The sequence below is a fragment of the Nesoenas mayeri genome (assembly GCF_963082525.1).
Source record: "Nesoenas mayeri genome assembly, chromosome: 5".
Lineage (NCBI taxonomy): Eukaryota > Metazoa > Chordata > Aves > Columbiformes > Columbidae > Nesoenas > Nesoenas mayeri.
Window position 1 is genome coordinate 44,046,856 of NC_137548.1, and position 16,823 is coordinate 44,063,678.

Genomic DNA, 16,823 nt, shown 5'->3' on the forward strand with positions numbered 1-16,823 from the left:
ATCATAAAAACTGGATTTCTAAACATTTCTGTGTACATAGTTGATTTTTTTTCCTGATCCAGAGGCATCGACTCTATTCCAAAACAGAAAGACAAAGAAACTCCCAGTAGAACTGGGTATTTTTTCCAGAGCCTTATAAGGAATATTTTGCTTCTTGCTTGCTAGTTGCACTCTGGACCAGATAGATAATGACCCAGCATTGTAATAATCTTCTGGTCTACTAGGTACTCCTTGTGAAGTATTTGGGAAACAGTTGTACGTGTCACAGGAAACACATCAAAGGATGGAATTTATTCTCTTCCTCAAGTTGGGCAGTTTGAGAAATAACACAAAAATAAATGAGTCAGGGAAAGTTAATCACTCCATCACCTCCAGAGAGAACTGAGATGGATGTGTAGCCCTTCAGGTCTATTCATGTAGGTTCTTCTACTCTGCTCACCAGCCCACTGCCTGACACCGGTGTAGTAAGCAGTGTGACTAATACCAAGCATATGTTGTTTGCTCTCTCAGCCTCTCCAGAGGAAGCAGCATATATGCCAGTGTGTCTTGTTTGATAGGATTTTCTGCTGTCTTTTAAAATAGAACTGCTGCTCTGTGTTGATGCTACAGAAAGCGGCCCCAAAGGGTTCAGACCCTGCACTTTGAGGGGAACCTGGTGAGAAGTGGGACGGTGCTTAATTCTTGCATGTGTTTGTTCCCCAGCCTCTGAAGGATTGCCAAGTTTTGCCTGACTTACACACAGGCTTTATTTTGACTATAGTGCTATTGTATGTATAATGCTACTACGACAGGGATTCTCAGGCCAGCACTTTCTGGCAACTGATATCTTTGCCTTAAGACAGCAAAAATCAGCCTCTCGAGTAAATTAGCAAGGTAGCCCTCAGAAATATTGCTAGAGAGTTGATCAAACATTTTGGATGCACTTTCTGTGAGTTAGCTAGCAAGGCCCAGCCCCTTCTGCTGACGTCTTTCCTCTCTATCACACATCAGACTTTTCCCAGTGGAGCTGGAGAACAGGCTTCAATGAAAACTGCCTGTTTACAGCTATATGGAGATTGCAGGCACCACAACCACTCTTTCCTCTATCTGACTTGGAGCAGAAACCCCATCATCAGGACAGAGAGGTAGCCTTGTTGCCTAGCAAAGGTGGGATGATTTATCTCTGCCTCTAGATTGGTCCCTTTTTCTTCGCTGCACGAGAGAATTGTTTTCAGACTTCCAAGGAGAATGAAACCAGGCTAGAAATCAGCGTGGATGTGTGAGAGCTGCTCTCTCAGGCAGAAGAAGGAGTCACAGGGTTTCTGTGCTTTTTGTTCCTGTGCAGTGCAGGACAATGGTTCTATCTGCCCCAGTTATAGCCCTGGGGGCTACCTTAGGGACTGCAACTAGCATCCTTGCCCTCTGCGGTCTCACCTGCTTCTGCAAATGCAAGCAACCTGGGAAAGGACTCTCAGAAAAGGACCAAGAGGAGGACACAGAAAATACTAAGCCCAGTGTGCTTCAGCCAGTCCAGCAAGTAAGACACAGTCTCTTAATTTACTCTGTGATTTTTCTTTAAATGAAGAGGGTGGGAATGCGACTTGCCTGTTTGGCTAATCAGCATGTGATTTATGCTGCCTATTTATCTGCTTACAGTGTTCAGAATGTAACAACATGTTAATGGGAGGAGGATTGCAGGAAAAAGAGAGACAGGAGCTGGGTGACCCACAGAATTACTGGAGCAGGAGACAGCTGCCACATTGCCAAAGAGAAAGCTGCTAGTTGCAAAAATAAGGGAGGAGGACTGGAAATGCTGCTTAGCTGTCAAGCTAGATCACAAGGGAAATAATTTCCTGAGGAGAGAAGACTGGACTTTACCAGGTGGCATGCAGCATTGTAAAGAGGAGATGACTCCTGCTGGGATCTCCTATAACAGCTGTTTCTCTAACTCTATTCAGATATCTTATGGTTCATACAGGATAGTTCCCTGTCAACAGCTGGTTTCTTGTAAAAACCATCCCTCCTCCTTCCTGCCCCTCTGAGGAGATTAATTATCTGTGAAGTTAAAATGAGTCATTGAAATGATAATAAAATGCAAGTGAGAATCTAGAGTGTGATGACCAGACAATCTCATCACACTGTGAATTGCTTTTTCACTTACTGTAAGAGCAATGTGGAGTATGGATAATGTCAGGCATCCCTGTGTGGTCTGTCTTCCTTGCTATCATCAAAAAAACCCTGATTTACTCCTGAGCTCATTGCAAGAGAGAACAAGAAGAACTACAGAAACCTTCTAATATACTTATTAATGGGAAGACCTCCTTTAAAGGGAAATGTTTGACTTATTTCTTTGGTTGACTACAATCTTTAGCATGAGCTGCAGCACTGTCCAGTCTCTGAAAGTATTACCTGTTGGTTGTTGCTCTTGATGTTTGTATATGCCTACATCCTTTTTGCTTTCATCTAGCCATTCAATCAAATGTTATGCCACAGCAGCCTGTTCCAAAGGCCAGTGATCCATTGTGTAAGTCTTTATTTGTCTTTTAATTATCTGAGCTGCCTATTAGTTTTGTATTATAAAGAGTGTAGCAGGAGTCCTAACTGAACTTCTCTGTGATGTTTACATTTATATATTCAGTCTCTCTCTGGCTAACACTGTTAGGGTCATTAGTGGAAAAGAGCCCCTGTACCCTCATGCTCCTGTTGCAGTTTGTTCTCAGGAAAGATGACCAAATCTACCAATTGTATTGTGAGATCTGGTGCAGATACACAGAATGACATTACCAGAGCTTCTGGTTGCTGGAGGATGGCTCCACTGACCATGGATGAACATCTACACTGAATTTAGGACTTCTCAAGAGATTGCTGCTAATTCTAAGTGTTCATCCATGAGCACGGTGAATCCCTCCTAGTACCTGTTTGTATTTTGCTAGGATGATTTTCACCTGCTGTCCTGTTTGATAGCTTTGTCATGTCCTTTCCAGGCTCCTTTTTTTATTTTCTAACCCATAGAGAGGATTTGCCAACTCCTCTGAGTTTTGCTGAGTTTTTCCAAGTTTACTGTTAAAATGAATGAGAAGTATATCACTTTGACAGTCATGTCACTTTGCATAGCATTTTTTCTAGCTGTTGTCCAGAACAACCCTACCCATAGATAACCTCACCATCAGTCCATTTTTACAAGATGCTTTTTGTTGTTGTAATCTTAAGGCTCACAAACTTCCCAAATATTTACCTGAACTCCATCCTTGGACTGGACATTTTTTTTTTTATACAGCCTTTAGTGAAATTTTGGAAAAGTGTTAATCTGTCCTGGAGCTTTTCCTCCAGGGTGTCACCCTACTTGCATGACTGAAATAAGCACTAAGTGACCCTGAAGTCCAAATAAGCTTCCAGTACCCAGCAGCTATTAGGTTATGGTCCTCACAATATTTCTGCATTCATCAAGCTTTGCTGTGACTTAATCTGGTATTTGACCAACAGGGGATCAAATTATTCAACCTGGCCTCAGTGTATCACTGTTACCTGACTGATTGTATTCTTTTAGCATTGTAGACTTTCTCGTTATAAGTATTATTTCTAATGTTACTGGGTTTGGGTGTTTTTTGAAAGAAATAGAGCCAAATTACAGCAGCTGAATGAACATTCTGTCACAGAAAGTGCAAAATGTTCTTAGTTTGCATATTCCGTATGTTTAACAATTCTTTCCAATTAAAATAGTTTTCTTGCCAGGAACATGTTTTCTCATATGCTGTCACTGATTCAGAATCAGTCTATATACCTTGAAGGAATTAATCTCAAATTGAGTTCTGAGCTTGTGAAGTTTTATCATCTCTGTCTGTGTTTATAAATTGACCTGTTGGGACTTTTTTCTGATTACATTAGTACACTGTTTGTCCTAGCCAGTGCTTGGCATACTTAATTATTGAAGCCTGTCAGGGCCACTGATTCTGATAAACAGAGATGACAAAAGAAAGATGAAGCAAGACTGCATTTTATTGACTTGGCATGTCTCCCATGACAGTGATGCTTGTATTTGCGATAGACAGAGGCTCCCCATGGACACGCCCTGTATACGTGAGAAGGAAGTGTTCAAACACAAAGATATATCTGCAGATCACTTAAAACCCACTGTATATCTGCAAAGTCTCAGAAAAGCATGCAGAATGAACATTACTGAATGCATCCAGCAGTGGCAACAATCTGGTGCATTGTTTGAGTGACACTGAGCAGGGACCCAGAAGAATCAGTTGCAACCTCCTTGCTACTTTCATTTTTTTTTTACTTTCACATGTTTTATGCACAACTATCTGAAGTCTTCTGCTCACCTCTTTAAGATACTGCTGCTGGTTTGCAAAGGGAACTTCCGTAGGGCACTGCTATGAACTAGATCAGCAGACAGCACTGGGGAACAGAGCTGGCAGCAAAAATAATAAACAGAGGCAGATGCAGTTGGAAGAGGGGGTGGGCTAGTCCCACTGTGCTTGCATATGTCTCTCATCTCTAATTCTGTAGAGCAGACAGACAAGAGGAATATTTAGACCCAGTGAAGCTCTATTTGCTGTGTGCTGATGGATTTCCTGGCTAAATGTCTGGCTTTTAGCAAGTGCAAGAAAAGATTCTACTAACAGCAACTCAGCTTTGTATGGTGTTTTTCTTCCCCAAGGATCCCAAAGTGCTTCATGTGCTAGCAGCACACAGCAATGCAGGCACACTGCCCTGGTGTGACAGTCAGTGACTGGTAGGACAACAGCCTTATACAAGAGAGAAGGAGCAGCAGAGACTGAGCAGCATGGCAGGCACTGTGTGCATGTCAGGAGTAACAAAACAGAACAAAAGCAACCTCATTTTTCAAACTGTTGTGTAGTGACTCCTATTCACTTTGTCGGTCTGCATTAATTTTAGAAGAAAGGAAAACTGCATTTAAGGTTTGGATGAGTAACTTCAAATTTCCTATATATTTTAGGACTGATGAGGCTCACGTCCCTAAAAGCGGGATCTCGCTTACAGACCCGCGCCATACGTCTTACATAATATCTGAACTCAGCTAAATTCTAGGTGGGGATCTGCACACAGTGATGTCTTTCTTTCTCAACCCACTTCTCTTTCAAAGCCCCTAAATTTAGACAAGACAAAATGCTGTGTTATGTAGTGCGCTTCTTAAACACTGATGCTGCCTTGGGAAGATGGAGTCGCTGACCTATTTAGTTCTTTACCACTACCAAGTGCATATAACCATAGTGCTATGATCTCTGTAAGCAGAGGATGACTAAAGAGCTCAAAGTCCAAGACTGCTCTCTTTCTTCAGCTCTCTTTCTGGAGGAATAGGTATGCTCCCTCAGGACACGTGAACTGGAACCACAAAGTCCCAATGCAGACAAGTGCTTCAGGGCATCATCTACATTCATTATTAACAGGAAACAATGAGACTAATGAAAAACTTTAATTACAATTACAAACATTTTCTGGCTCACCCTTGATCTGAACTTAACACAAAACAGGTTGGCAGGCAGCGAGGTTGGAGAGAATCCCACTGCACAATAATCAACCAGAATGGCAGTTTTACTTCTACTTTTTGTCTTTCATGTTCTGGAAACATTAATAAAATCTGTTGCAAGGGCTGGGGTCATTTAATAGTCAGCTCTTGTTCTTTCCTATTGATGAATCCAAATATAAAAGAATCAAGAATTATTTCAGTTGTAAGTAGACAGGATCTTTTCTTGGGACACAAGGAAAAGAGGAGTGTTGTATTCCACTAAAATATTTTTCATTGTTTTGGGAGAACAGTAATGCCTTTGTGACAAACTTTGCTTGGGCTGCCTGAGCATTATACAGTCTTTCAGGTTCTTCTGCTCATTCCATGTTAATGATTCAGCAGGGGATCAAATGTTAACATCAAACTTAGTATAATAAAGGGGAAATGTGTGTTTGAGGGTCAGGTGGAGCCAGGAGATAGTCCAAGAGGCTGAGATGACCAGTGAATCAACTACTTTTGGTTTGCCATTGCAGGGCTTATTTGTTCAACCAGTTCTCCGTTGTCTTGTTACACCATGGTCATACTAGCACAAAATGGCTGCATGAGCCACATCTTTTCTTTTCCAATGCTTACTACATACTCACATAAAATGTTATTAAACCTGTGGATAGCTATACCCTCTTGATCTTGGGTTTGACTTCAAACATCAGGGTAAAAAATACCATACCTCAATCACAGCAAAATGAACTTCATGGTTGATTTCTATGCTAGGAGAAAACAGACTTAGAAAAGAAGGATTAACTGGTACAGGAACAGAGGAATAATCAAACAATAAGGGCATATATTTTTTTCATGGCAACCAAACATCTGTAGAGGCATAAATCTGAAAAGATATATACCAGGTAGAAGGGTGTCAGCTTTGACAAGAAAATCTCTGAACATGCAGGCAATGGTTTCTAAAACCCAAGAAACACAGGTTGGCAGGCAGCGAGGTTGGAGAGAATCCCACTGCACAATAATCAACCAGAATGGCAGTTTTACTTCTACTTTTTGTCTTTCATGTTCTGGAAACATTAATAAAATCTGTTGCAAGAATGGTAAGAAAAAATCTGTTGCAAGATGGTAAGAATGATCAGAGGCACTGTATTTTCTCCCTTTGTCTCAGCTCATTTAACATTAAGAGAATCTGAAGAATTAGTCTAATTAGTGCAAATAACAACCTTTTAATTTTCAGTTCAACGTTAAGAAAACTGCAGAGCCAGTCCAGCCTCGAGCACTCCTGAAGTTTCCCAACATTTATGGCCCCAAACCAGTAGTAACTTCACCTGAAATCGTTAACTACACACAATACTCCCTGAAGACAACAGAAGAACCAGATGCTGGAAAACATACTGGTTTGGATGAGAGCAGGATGAAGATACAAGTCAATGAAGAGCTGTTTGTTCTCCCTCAAAACGGTAGGAGTATTTGGTCTTCAAACCAATAACTGCTTTTCTAGGTGTAGATCAGCAATAGTTCTGAGCATAATGTGGTTGTAGTTAGATAAATAAATGTGAAAATGGATATATAGGATTCTTTTCACTGTCTTATAACTGGCATTATAAGTGAGTTCTGTCTTCAATGCATGTGTTTAACAGAAAGTAGTCATGGAGTTCATCATGACATTCAGATAACAAAGCTGTAGTTGTGTCTGGTTGATTTTTTTCTTTTTTTTACCTAAACATCTTTTATTTTGAAGAATCCGTCTCACTGGAGGCAGGTAGAAAAACATGTATTTAGTGTAGTTTTACTGAAAGTGGTTGACAGACTATGGCTGAAATATCTGGCCAGAACTAGGCAGAGTATCTCCTCCAGGACAAATGCTACCTGTCCAGTAACTGTCCTTGTCAGGGACTTGCAGCAGGGGTTGCATCTTCTGCTTCATTTTCCCTACTGCTTTTTTTCCAACAGTTTGGTGAAATGGTCTTGGCTTGTTGTAATGTGCAGTGAAACCAAAGGCTGACACCTCAGACATTTTTGCCAAACGCACTTCTTGTTTTCCAGCCAGCCCAAAGGGTAACATGCCAAAGCCTGGAACAGAAGATTCCTGGAGCCTGGGAGAAAATGCAATGATAATTATATACATCTGGCAGCATGTTTGAGTTGCTTCCATACTGATTTTTACCTTCACAGCTGCCTTTTAACTCTTCTGGTTACCACATTAATAAAACCTTCCTGAAGGTTTGCCAGACACATCATGCCATCTGTTATATTTTTTTTTCAGGGAACTCTTTCTAGTTTTTTTAAATTAGTTGAGATTATATTTTTTTCCTTTTGGGAGAACAGTTGCTACATTCACCCTTCCACCCTGAGACTTGTGAGTATGGAAAAGAAAGTACCATGGGAAGCAGCTTGATTGGAGGAAGAGACTGTCTGTGCCACATCCTTATGTGTCAGGGAGAAGATTATAGGGTGGAGAGGCTGAAGGATGGTGGCTGCATGTAGGCTAAAGCTTAATATAAGTGTGTTGATCTAAGAGCCTCTCTGTAGTGCTAGTGGCACAAGCAAGTTTGCTTCCTGCTGTGACTGATTTCAGAGCTCAAGTGTTACTGAAAATAAAGCAAGAATTGTTGCATTCGCCTTTTGGTGTCACATTGAACTGGTCTGGACTGTGGCTGAGATTTTTAGGAGGAAATGTGCTGGTGCCACTACTGCTTTCTGTGTGAGTCAGAACTGACCTTGCAGATAGCAGCTTCTGATGAGAAAAAGCTGTGGCTTCTCTTTTAGCCTTGCAGCTTGCTTTATTTCAGTATGAAATAAGTGCTAAGCTTCAAAATCACATGTGGAGAAACTGCCTCACAGCTTCTTATGCTCATTATCTTCAACCTGGTCAAGCACTATGAAAGTTGACATCTTCTGCATGACAAAGATTGTATTGTTGAAATTTAAAAGAGATCTGAACCAATGCAGAGTTGCATGGCAGTTCAAAAGCAGATTAAAGTTCTCATTCCAAGGAACACAGGATTTAATTCACCAACACACGTTAAAAATTATATGAAATAAACTTACAAGTAATGAGTGTAGTTTAGACACCTTGGCCTAGGCATAAGGTGAAAGAGCAAGTGCGTGAACCATCTTAGAGTACAAAGAGATAAAGAGCAGAAAGCTTGTCCAAGTGCTGTAGAAAGAGCTGAAAGTGAGAAGACAGAGCAAAAAGGATATATGTTGATGGAGGAAGAAGGAACACAAATTATATTCCTCCATACAGGGTGCAGGAATAGTAAGTCATTTAGAAAAGTCAAGTCAAGGCAGGGTGGATTTGTTCTCCTTGGAAGGTGAAGACTTGCTTGCTAAAGGGGTTATTTCAGTTCCAGGTGTGGTAAAGGATGTGTGTGTCACGGAGCACTTGAACCCCGAGAGGGCAGCGAGCTGTAACCAGGCCCCTGAGCTGCACTACTCCCTCACATATGATCGACAAAAAGCTGAGCTGCGTGTGACCCTTCTAGAAGGTAAGGGGGAGAGGTCTTCCACTGGTGGTTCTCCATCTGGATGGTACAAGGCATCCACTGATTTTATAGAGAGGTCCCTTCCTGCCTTTAAAATCAACATGCGACCCCAGGATCACTGGATGTTTCATTGGTTCTGGGCTTGCAGAATAGAAATATCTGTTAAAGTAACTGTGCAAGACATGGCTTGGGAACAATTGTTTGCACAGCTCAAAAGCCAAAGCCAGGAACCGGGATGGGCTCCTTCAGTCCCAAACATGGTGCAAAGCAACCTCTTTCTTTTTTATCTTTTTTTCCTTTGAAGGCAGGGCTATCTCCCTTCTCTCTATAACCTTCATTCTTCAACTTGACCCACTCCCTACTGTCTCTGCCTCAAGTCAAGGGCTGAGCTGGAGATATATTATCTTGTTGGCCACTAAGGAAGGTCCCTGTGGCTGCATCTGGCCAGGCAGCCAGGCTCTGTGTCACTCTCTGAAGTGGGAACTGACAACTGTAACAGCTTCTCTGCTCAGGGCTGGAGCACCATCAGTTCCTCTGGGAAAGTAAAATAAGCTGACTGAATAATTCATGCACAGTGCAGATCTCTGTGGAAGCCTAATCAAATCACACCCTCTGAAGCGAGAATTGAAGGGGTGCTAAATGGCAGCTGCTGCTGTGGGCTGTCTGCCAGCAGCAAGCCACAGCTCCCTTCCAGGTTGGACACCCGTGACTGTGGGATGCTACCCTGGCTCTCCTGCACACGTGCTCCTCCATGGGTGCCCCACTACCACACAGGCAGGACCCAGCTCTGCTCCGCAGCTCTGCTCCCGCAAGAAACCAGGAGACCCCTGTGAATCATGGGACCTGGAAGCTCAGGAGCAGCTGTCCTTGGAGTGGCTGCAGCAAGGACTTCAGTTTTGCCCACAAAGCCGTTCTGTTTCATGACCCCTCAGAGGAAGGCATGCTCCTCTTCCTGTGGAGATGGCAGCACAATTCTGATGATGCAACTGGAGTATGAAATGCAATTCACACTCTAGACTTTTCAACATAAAAGGGATATAAAATCAGGGGCGAATGTCTCTTGACACAGATCTTTTGGGCTGTGGGATGGCTCCTGAAGAAGTCATTTACCAGAGGCTGGACAAGCAGCATGTAAACCCCATATCCACGCTGGCTTGCAGGGGTGGATGTGTGCCAGCAGGGAGGTCTCTCCCATCTCTTATGTCTGTGACTGGCCATCCTGCTTTTAAAGCCTTTGTAAGAAGCTTTCTTTGTATGCTAAGGTAAAAGTAAATGAGAGCTGCCCATCCCTGTGCCATACGGTGTCTCATCTCATTGCTGTTCTTTATCTTCCAACAGAGCATGTTTCCTTAAACTCAGCTGCTGGGCTCCCAAACACTAACAGGTCCTTCTGCAGTGGCAGAAAGACAAGGACAATGTGCAGCATGAGGAAAATACCAGAGTATGGGCTCATGGGTTAATCTGCCCCATGCAAGCAGGAACAGAGGTCAATGTCTATGTAGCTGTTTTATTTTATGACTCTCATGAAATAAGCAATTAAGCCACAGATATTTCAAGACTGTGTTTTATGAAAGGTCCTTACAATCAATCTTTCTTTTCCAGCTATGCATGGCAGAATGAGTGGGGACCAAGATGCTGGCTGCCATTGCTACATACTGGGCACACTGGTGAGCAAGTCTGGTATTGCTGAGGCCCAGACAGAGCTGAAGAAGAAGATGCTTCACACCCTCTGGGAGGAGGTCCTGAGGTTCCCATTAACAGAAGAGGAGATGCCAGAGGGGACACTGACTCTTACACTGAGAAACTGCGACAAGTTCTCCAGACACAGCATTGTGGGGGAACTCAAACTGGGCCTTGCTAACATGGAGGAGTCCTTTGGGGTGGCCCAGTGGGAAAGGCTAAAGACCCCAGAGAAGGTATGGACTGAGTTTGTGTCTGCAGTACAGAAACTCTAATGATTAATTGTTCAGACAAGAGAAGCCCTCTTCCAAGACGGCTGCATGTCAGTGGGTGGCTTTATTTGTTTGGAGCCAGGTTTAGAGAGGTGATGTGTGACTGCAGAGGTCACTTGGCACTGCTCTTCGTTGGTCTGTAGCTAATCATTTCAGAAAGCAATCAAAGGCCCATCAACCCAGCCCTTCCATCTACAGCTCCTGGCAGTTAAGACGTGTCTAAACTCCCTCTCCTCGCTCAATTACATGACAATCAGACACTGATATCTGTAATTCAAAGCCTATATCTAGAATAAGTTCTAGAAGTGCATGAGGTCCTGCGAATTAGCGATGCAGGACAGTAGTGGCAAGAGCTGAAAAAACAGAGAGTGCCTACAGAGCAGGACAGAGGGACTCTGCAGAGCTGGCTGTGGGTAGGGCATACAGTGGCACCTCAGTGAGCTTTAAGCTAGGAGTGAAATACATTGTTGGGAATGAAATGTTCGACTGAAGACCACTTATCCTTACTGGGATCAATACAGCAGTACTATTCATTCTTGGAGATGTCAAAATATGACTAATTTCACTGGTTTGGTTTATTTAAACATCAAAACAGCCCTCTCCTTCCTTATCCACCCCTTCCTGTCTGCACAGGCAGGGAAAATAGAAGGAAGGACCCCAACGGTATTCAATGCAGGTACAGGGCACTAAATGTGCACTCAATTGTTGCACATTTCTTCAGGAGCGTTTTCCCTGCCATGAACTAGATTATTCTTCTAGCAGCAGCAATACACTTAACAACATGGCAGTAGGGCACTGCCGTTGTTGCTACTACATCGCTACAAACAGGTACCTATTGTATTCTGGTGTGGTAGGGGGTGAGCAATGCAAAACAACAACAGCATTGTCACTAAGCATGCTGAAATAAATGATTGCGTGTCACTGTCAGGGGTGAGGGCTCTCCACTGAGTTGGCCAAATACAGAGTACAGAGTTAGCATTTCTAATTTCCAATAATGCTAATTTATCTGATTGCCGTTTGAATGCTAATTGGGCTGGCCACTCTAAAAAAATTCTGGCAGAGAGAAAGGCAGCAGAAATAAATGGGTGATCTGAATTAGCTTAATAAACTTCAAGCACAAAGCTAAATATTTGTCTAATAGCTGTAAATTGAACTGAGTTCCCAGTTCACTGCTGCATAAAAAAATATGTCCAAAAGTAATTATTCCAAGATAATGATTTAAATTCCTAAACTGAGATAGATGGAGGCCCCGCATCCCCCTAATCTACTGTAGTATCTGCTTTGCAAGCGATACCCAAGGAACAGCCTGTTCACAGCAATGGTCAGTTATCACTCAGTACACCTGATGCAGTCCTGACACACTGGGTACTCTGCCGTTGTCCAGTTTCACAACCGTGCATATAAGCAGGGCAGCATTCATTTCTTCTGCATGCTAACAGCACAAGGTTAACACTAACAGTACTGCTGAACAGTGCCCCAGTTTGAGCTGAGGATGTGCAGTGAAAGCTGAATTTGCGTCATCTGGGACCTGAGAGAGCCAACCGTTACACAGATAGCTTATATACAGATCCTGAATCATTCATAGAGAAGCAGAGAGGGAGAGAGTGAGGAAGAGCTGATCAAAAGAAAAAAAAAAAAAAAAAAGAGGAGCTATTTTTGACAGCATCCATCCAGGAACAAAGTTACTGGTCTTTGTTTAAAGTCTGACATTTCCTTGAAAAGCCACAAGTGGCAGAAATGTCATTCCTGCCTTCCCAGTAAGTCTCCCACACATAAGGGAAGGAACTCAGAGAGCAGCTTACAGCTAACCAGATAATGTAATTAGTATTCAGGAATTCATGAAGTCCTGGGAGCAATGCAGAGTGTAGATACTGCAGACTGATATCCTTATCTTGTCTTCCTTCCCTCCAACTGCTTTGCTAATGACAGTGATAATAGTGGCTTCTTGCACAGCACCTTCCCTTTTGTGATTTCACAGTGCCCTGCACACGTAATTCATTGATGACCCCCTGATGCTTTTTATCCTTATCGGGCAGAAAGGAAGACTAAAGCTCTGGTTGTTATGTGAATTTGCAAGGTTGCAGCACAAAGTGCAGGTTAGGGATTTAATAGGAAAAAGAAAACAAACAAAAACTCCAACAAAGACCCAAACAAAACCCAGAAGGAGGAGCAAGGAAAAGTACCTCTGGCTTGGTCTCTTCATGCAAAACTCCAGCAGACACCAACCATTGTAGGTTTCGGGTTTATGTGAATACTGGCTGGTCAAAAACTTGATCAGAATATTAGGGGCTAGAAGGCCATAAACACAAGATGTGACGTGTGCACAATGTGTGCGTGTGTGTATTCCCGTTTACAGAGCCTTGCCACCCCAATCTCCACTTTATCTATTCATGCCTGGAGCTACAGGAAACAAATTCTAGCCAAGAGCTATAGAGTGGGACCTGGTAAACTGTAGAATGGATAAATAAATAAAAGCAGCTTATAACTTGCCTGAACTATGCTTTAGTATTGAGGCAGTATTTGTACTTGTCCCTCCATGTACAAACACTTATTCTTTTGTAGTCGACTTACAGTCATTTGGATTTGCCTCTGTTTTTATGTGTGGGAATTTTTAACATCCACTTAGATTTAGGATAGGATTTATGTAAGACAAATGTGTACGAGCCCTTTGTTGCTACCTGAGTGCATGAAAAAAATATTTACTTGGGTTGCTTTGGGATTGAATTTCAGGCTTCCTTGCTAATGGCCTCCCACCTGATTTGTGCATGACAAATAAGTCATTCAAACCAGACAGCGATGACAGCCATGTTTTCTGGAGACTCAATCAGCTCATACGGAGCACACAGGGGCCTGTCCTTGCCTGTTGCAAGTAACTGGGTGAAAACTTAATTTGAAATATTTATGGCTCACTCAGAAGCAAGAGTGCAGAGCACAGAAATGGCCTGGAGAAGGGCTGTCTGTCCTAAAGCGTGTAGATCATGCTAAGGAGTCCAAAGGGAGTCTGTTGAATTGACATTGGCTTTCGGGGACTCTTCTGGGTCATTAACCTCGCACTAAACCAGATTTCTGTCACAATCACCTACTCGCTGAGAGAATAACTGCTCCCCTTTTGGCACTCGCCGCAGGCTGGCAGCTCTGCACACACCAGTGGGGACTTTCTCTCCTTACCACCCACTCCCAGGAGGAAATGGCAACTGCTCTCCCAGGGGAGAGCGACGGGCCCTGTGCTCCTGTCCCTCTGCTTCCCAGGTGCTTGTCCATGGCAAGAGGGAAGGAAGGGGAGAAAGGTCAGGAGGCTAAGAGTCCCATCACTAATGGGAAGAAAGGAAGGGAAGGGAAGGGAAGGGAAGGGAAGGGAAGGGAAGGGAAGGGAAGGGAATGGGAAAAGAAGAGAAAAGAAAAGAAAGGAAAAGAAAAGAAAAGAAAGGAAAAGAAAAGAAAAGAAAAGAAAAGAAAAGAAAAGAAAAGAAAAGAAAAGAAAAGAAAAAGAAAAAAAAGAAAAAAAAGAAAAGAAAAGAAAAGAAAAGAAAGAAAAGAAAAGAAAAGAAAAGAAAAGAAAAGAAGAAAAAAGAAAATAAAGAAAAAATAAAAGAGAAAGGAAGAAAAGAAAGAAAAGAGAAAAAGTGTGGCCTGCTGAAGTGAGGCCCTGATGGCTCAGAGCATTTGCCCCAGAGGAAACCCTACAGGGGTGGCAGGGAGAGCTGCTCGCAGGCCTGAGGGAAGACAGGCTAGGAAGGAAGAGAAAACGCCAGGCGTGGGGCCATGACTACCTCCCTATGGGACCTGTTGAGCACTGGAACAGGCTCTCCAGGGAGGTGTCACAGCCCCAACCCTGGCAGTGTTCAAGAAGAGACTGGACAACGCTCTCAGACACATGGAGTGAACTGTGGGGTTGTCATATGCAGGGACAGGAGTTGGACTCGATGATCCTTGTGGATCCCTTTCAACTCAGGACATTCTGTAAAGTGCTGTGCCAAGCTCATGGAGGATTTCAGGCTGACTGGGTTTTTCCCATATCAGCCAAGTGTATCAGAGAAGGTTCAACTCCAGCTCCAGGGTCTGTCTGTGTGGCACAGACCCGAGAATCACCTACTCTTTCCCAGGGAGCCCTACACTCCTGCCAGGCAGCGTGGACTGGGTGGGATCCACGTCTGATCAGAGCCTCCTTACAGATAGAGCAGCTGAAATGCAGAGTGAATTATGAAAAGCAGGAATGGAAGCAGGAGATATAAAAAATAACCTCTCAGTAAAGGGATATCTGACTACTTGCATGTAGTTCAGCCTCAAATCCTCCTCTTCTGACTAAATATTACACTAAAAGGAGATGCTGGGAAGCAGTTACTCTCCAGCGAGAAAAGCAAGCAGTAACTGACATGATCAAGGACTCATGAGTGGAGGAGTCCTCTCAGACATCTTTGCCAGGTTCATTCTCATCCAGTGTAACTGGAAATATCTCCTGTACAAAGACAGTGACACAGCTTGGTTGGTTCACAACTGTCCACTCATCACCTTGTACTGTTTAGTTTTCCTAATGTTACAGCCAAGATTGTATAAAAAATTAACCCTTCCTGTGTCTCCATTTCCAGGAGCCATCTACAGGCCATGGAGAGGTTCTGCTCTCTATCAGCTACCTGCCAGCAGCTAACCGCCTGCTGGTGGTGATTATTAAGGCTAAAAATCTCCATTCCAAGCAGCTGAAAGATCTACTTGGCAATGGTGAGTAGAATAGCAAGAAAACAGAGATTCTTGTTTCCGCTATTATGTAAATCTAGAAATAAAGTGGAAAGGGTGGTTTTCAGCAGAAAAAAATAGATGTTTGGCTTAGAAAGCCAAAGAGATTTGAATAATTTCTAAAAAGTGAAAAACAACCCCCCAGGATCAATGTTTCTTATGTTCTCTCAGTCTGATGGCACCAGTTAAAATTCTCTTGCACATATTTTGTTACATGCTCATTAATATGGTGCCTCTCTCAACTTCCTACACAGATGTTTCTGTCAAGGTGACACTGAGGCATCAGTCCTTGAAGCTGAAGAAGAAGCAGACCAAACGTGCAAAACACAAGATCAACCCTGTGTGGAATGAGATGATCATGTTTGAGGTGCCTCATGAGCTCCTGCGTGCTTCCAGTGTGGAGCTGGAAATGCTGAGCCAGGATGGTGCTGGGCAGAGCCACGTGCTCGGCAAGTGCAGCCTGGGCTTGCACATCACGGGCACGGAGAGAAACCACTGGGAAGAAATGCTGAGGAACCCCAGGAGACAGATAGCCATGTGGCACCAGCTCCACATGTAGGCTCATCATGATTACTGCTAAACAGATTTCCACCAGGCCTCTGAGCCTGAAGGAATAAGCTGCATTTCACCTTCCATCTTCCTCTCCACAAAGTTGCTTGGCACAGCATTCTTCTTACACCACGTTCTCTGATTTTCCTGCTTCATCCTAGCCAGGGAAACGGTCTGGAAAACGTGTTTAAAGGACAATCACCCACCTCAAGTGGTTCTCAGAAACAAGGGATTTGGTTGTCTGGATGATTTGAATTGGTTTTATTAGCCTGCCCAGTGTAATTTCTGAGAGGTCCCTGTATCTGTGGAGAAGCAGAGGGGAGCAAAGGTATCATGGAAATGTAAGCCACTCCTTGACATCTAGCACTGTCATCCAAGTCCCTTGATGAGTGCTGGCTCCATAATCACAAACATGTGGCAGATGTTTTACCAGTCACTGTTTTTGATAATACTTCACAAAGCTGTGAGAAATGTCACTGCATCAGTATGAGAGAGTGAAGCCAGCATGCAGTAGATGGATACCTAGAGAAAGATACAGAACTAAGGGAGAAAACAGAGGAAGAAGAGAGAATGAAACAGTCAACACTATCATCCTGTGTAGCCTTTGAAGCAAACACTGCCGAACAAGAAATCAAATATCTTCCTTCACTT

General features: G+C 43.2%; 1 protein-coding gene across 2 annotated transcripts; it reads left to right on the forward strand.

Moving 5' to 3' along the window:
- Positions 1-1,333: 1,333 nt before the first annotated feature.
- SYT13 (synaptotagmin 13) lies at positions 1,334-16,182 on the forward strand (the record flags this gene model as incomplete). 2 transcript variants are annotated; one of them, XM_080345844.1, is made up of 6 exons in its annotated part: positions 1,334-1,516; positions 6,690-6,912; positions 8,803-8,943; positions 10,543-10,856; positions 15,479-15,608; positions 15,878-16,182. In XM_080345844.1, the coding sequence occupies 6 exons, from the start codon at positions 1,334-1,336 to the stop codon at positions 16,180-16,182; spliced, it is 1,296 nt and encodes a 431-aa protein (XP_080201970.1). The 2 variants fall into 2 exon arrangements, with proteins under 2 accessions (XP_080201970.1, XP_080201971.1); XM_080345845.1 differs by having other exon boundaries at positions 8,809-8,943.
- Positions 16,183-16,823: the final 641 nt, after the last annotated feature.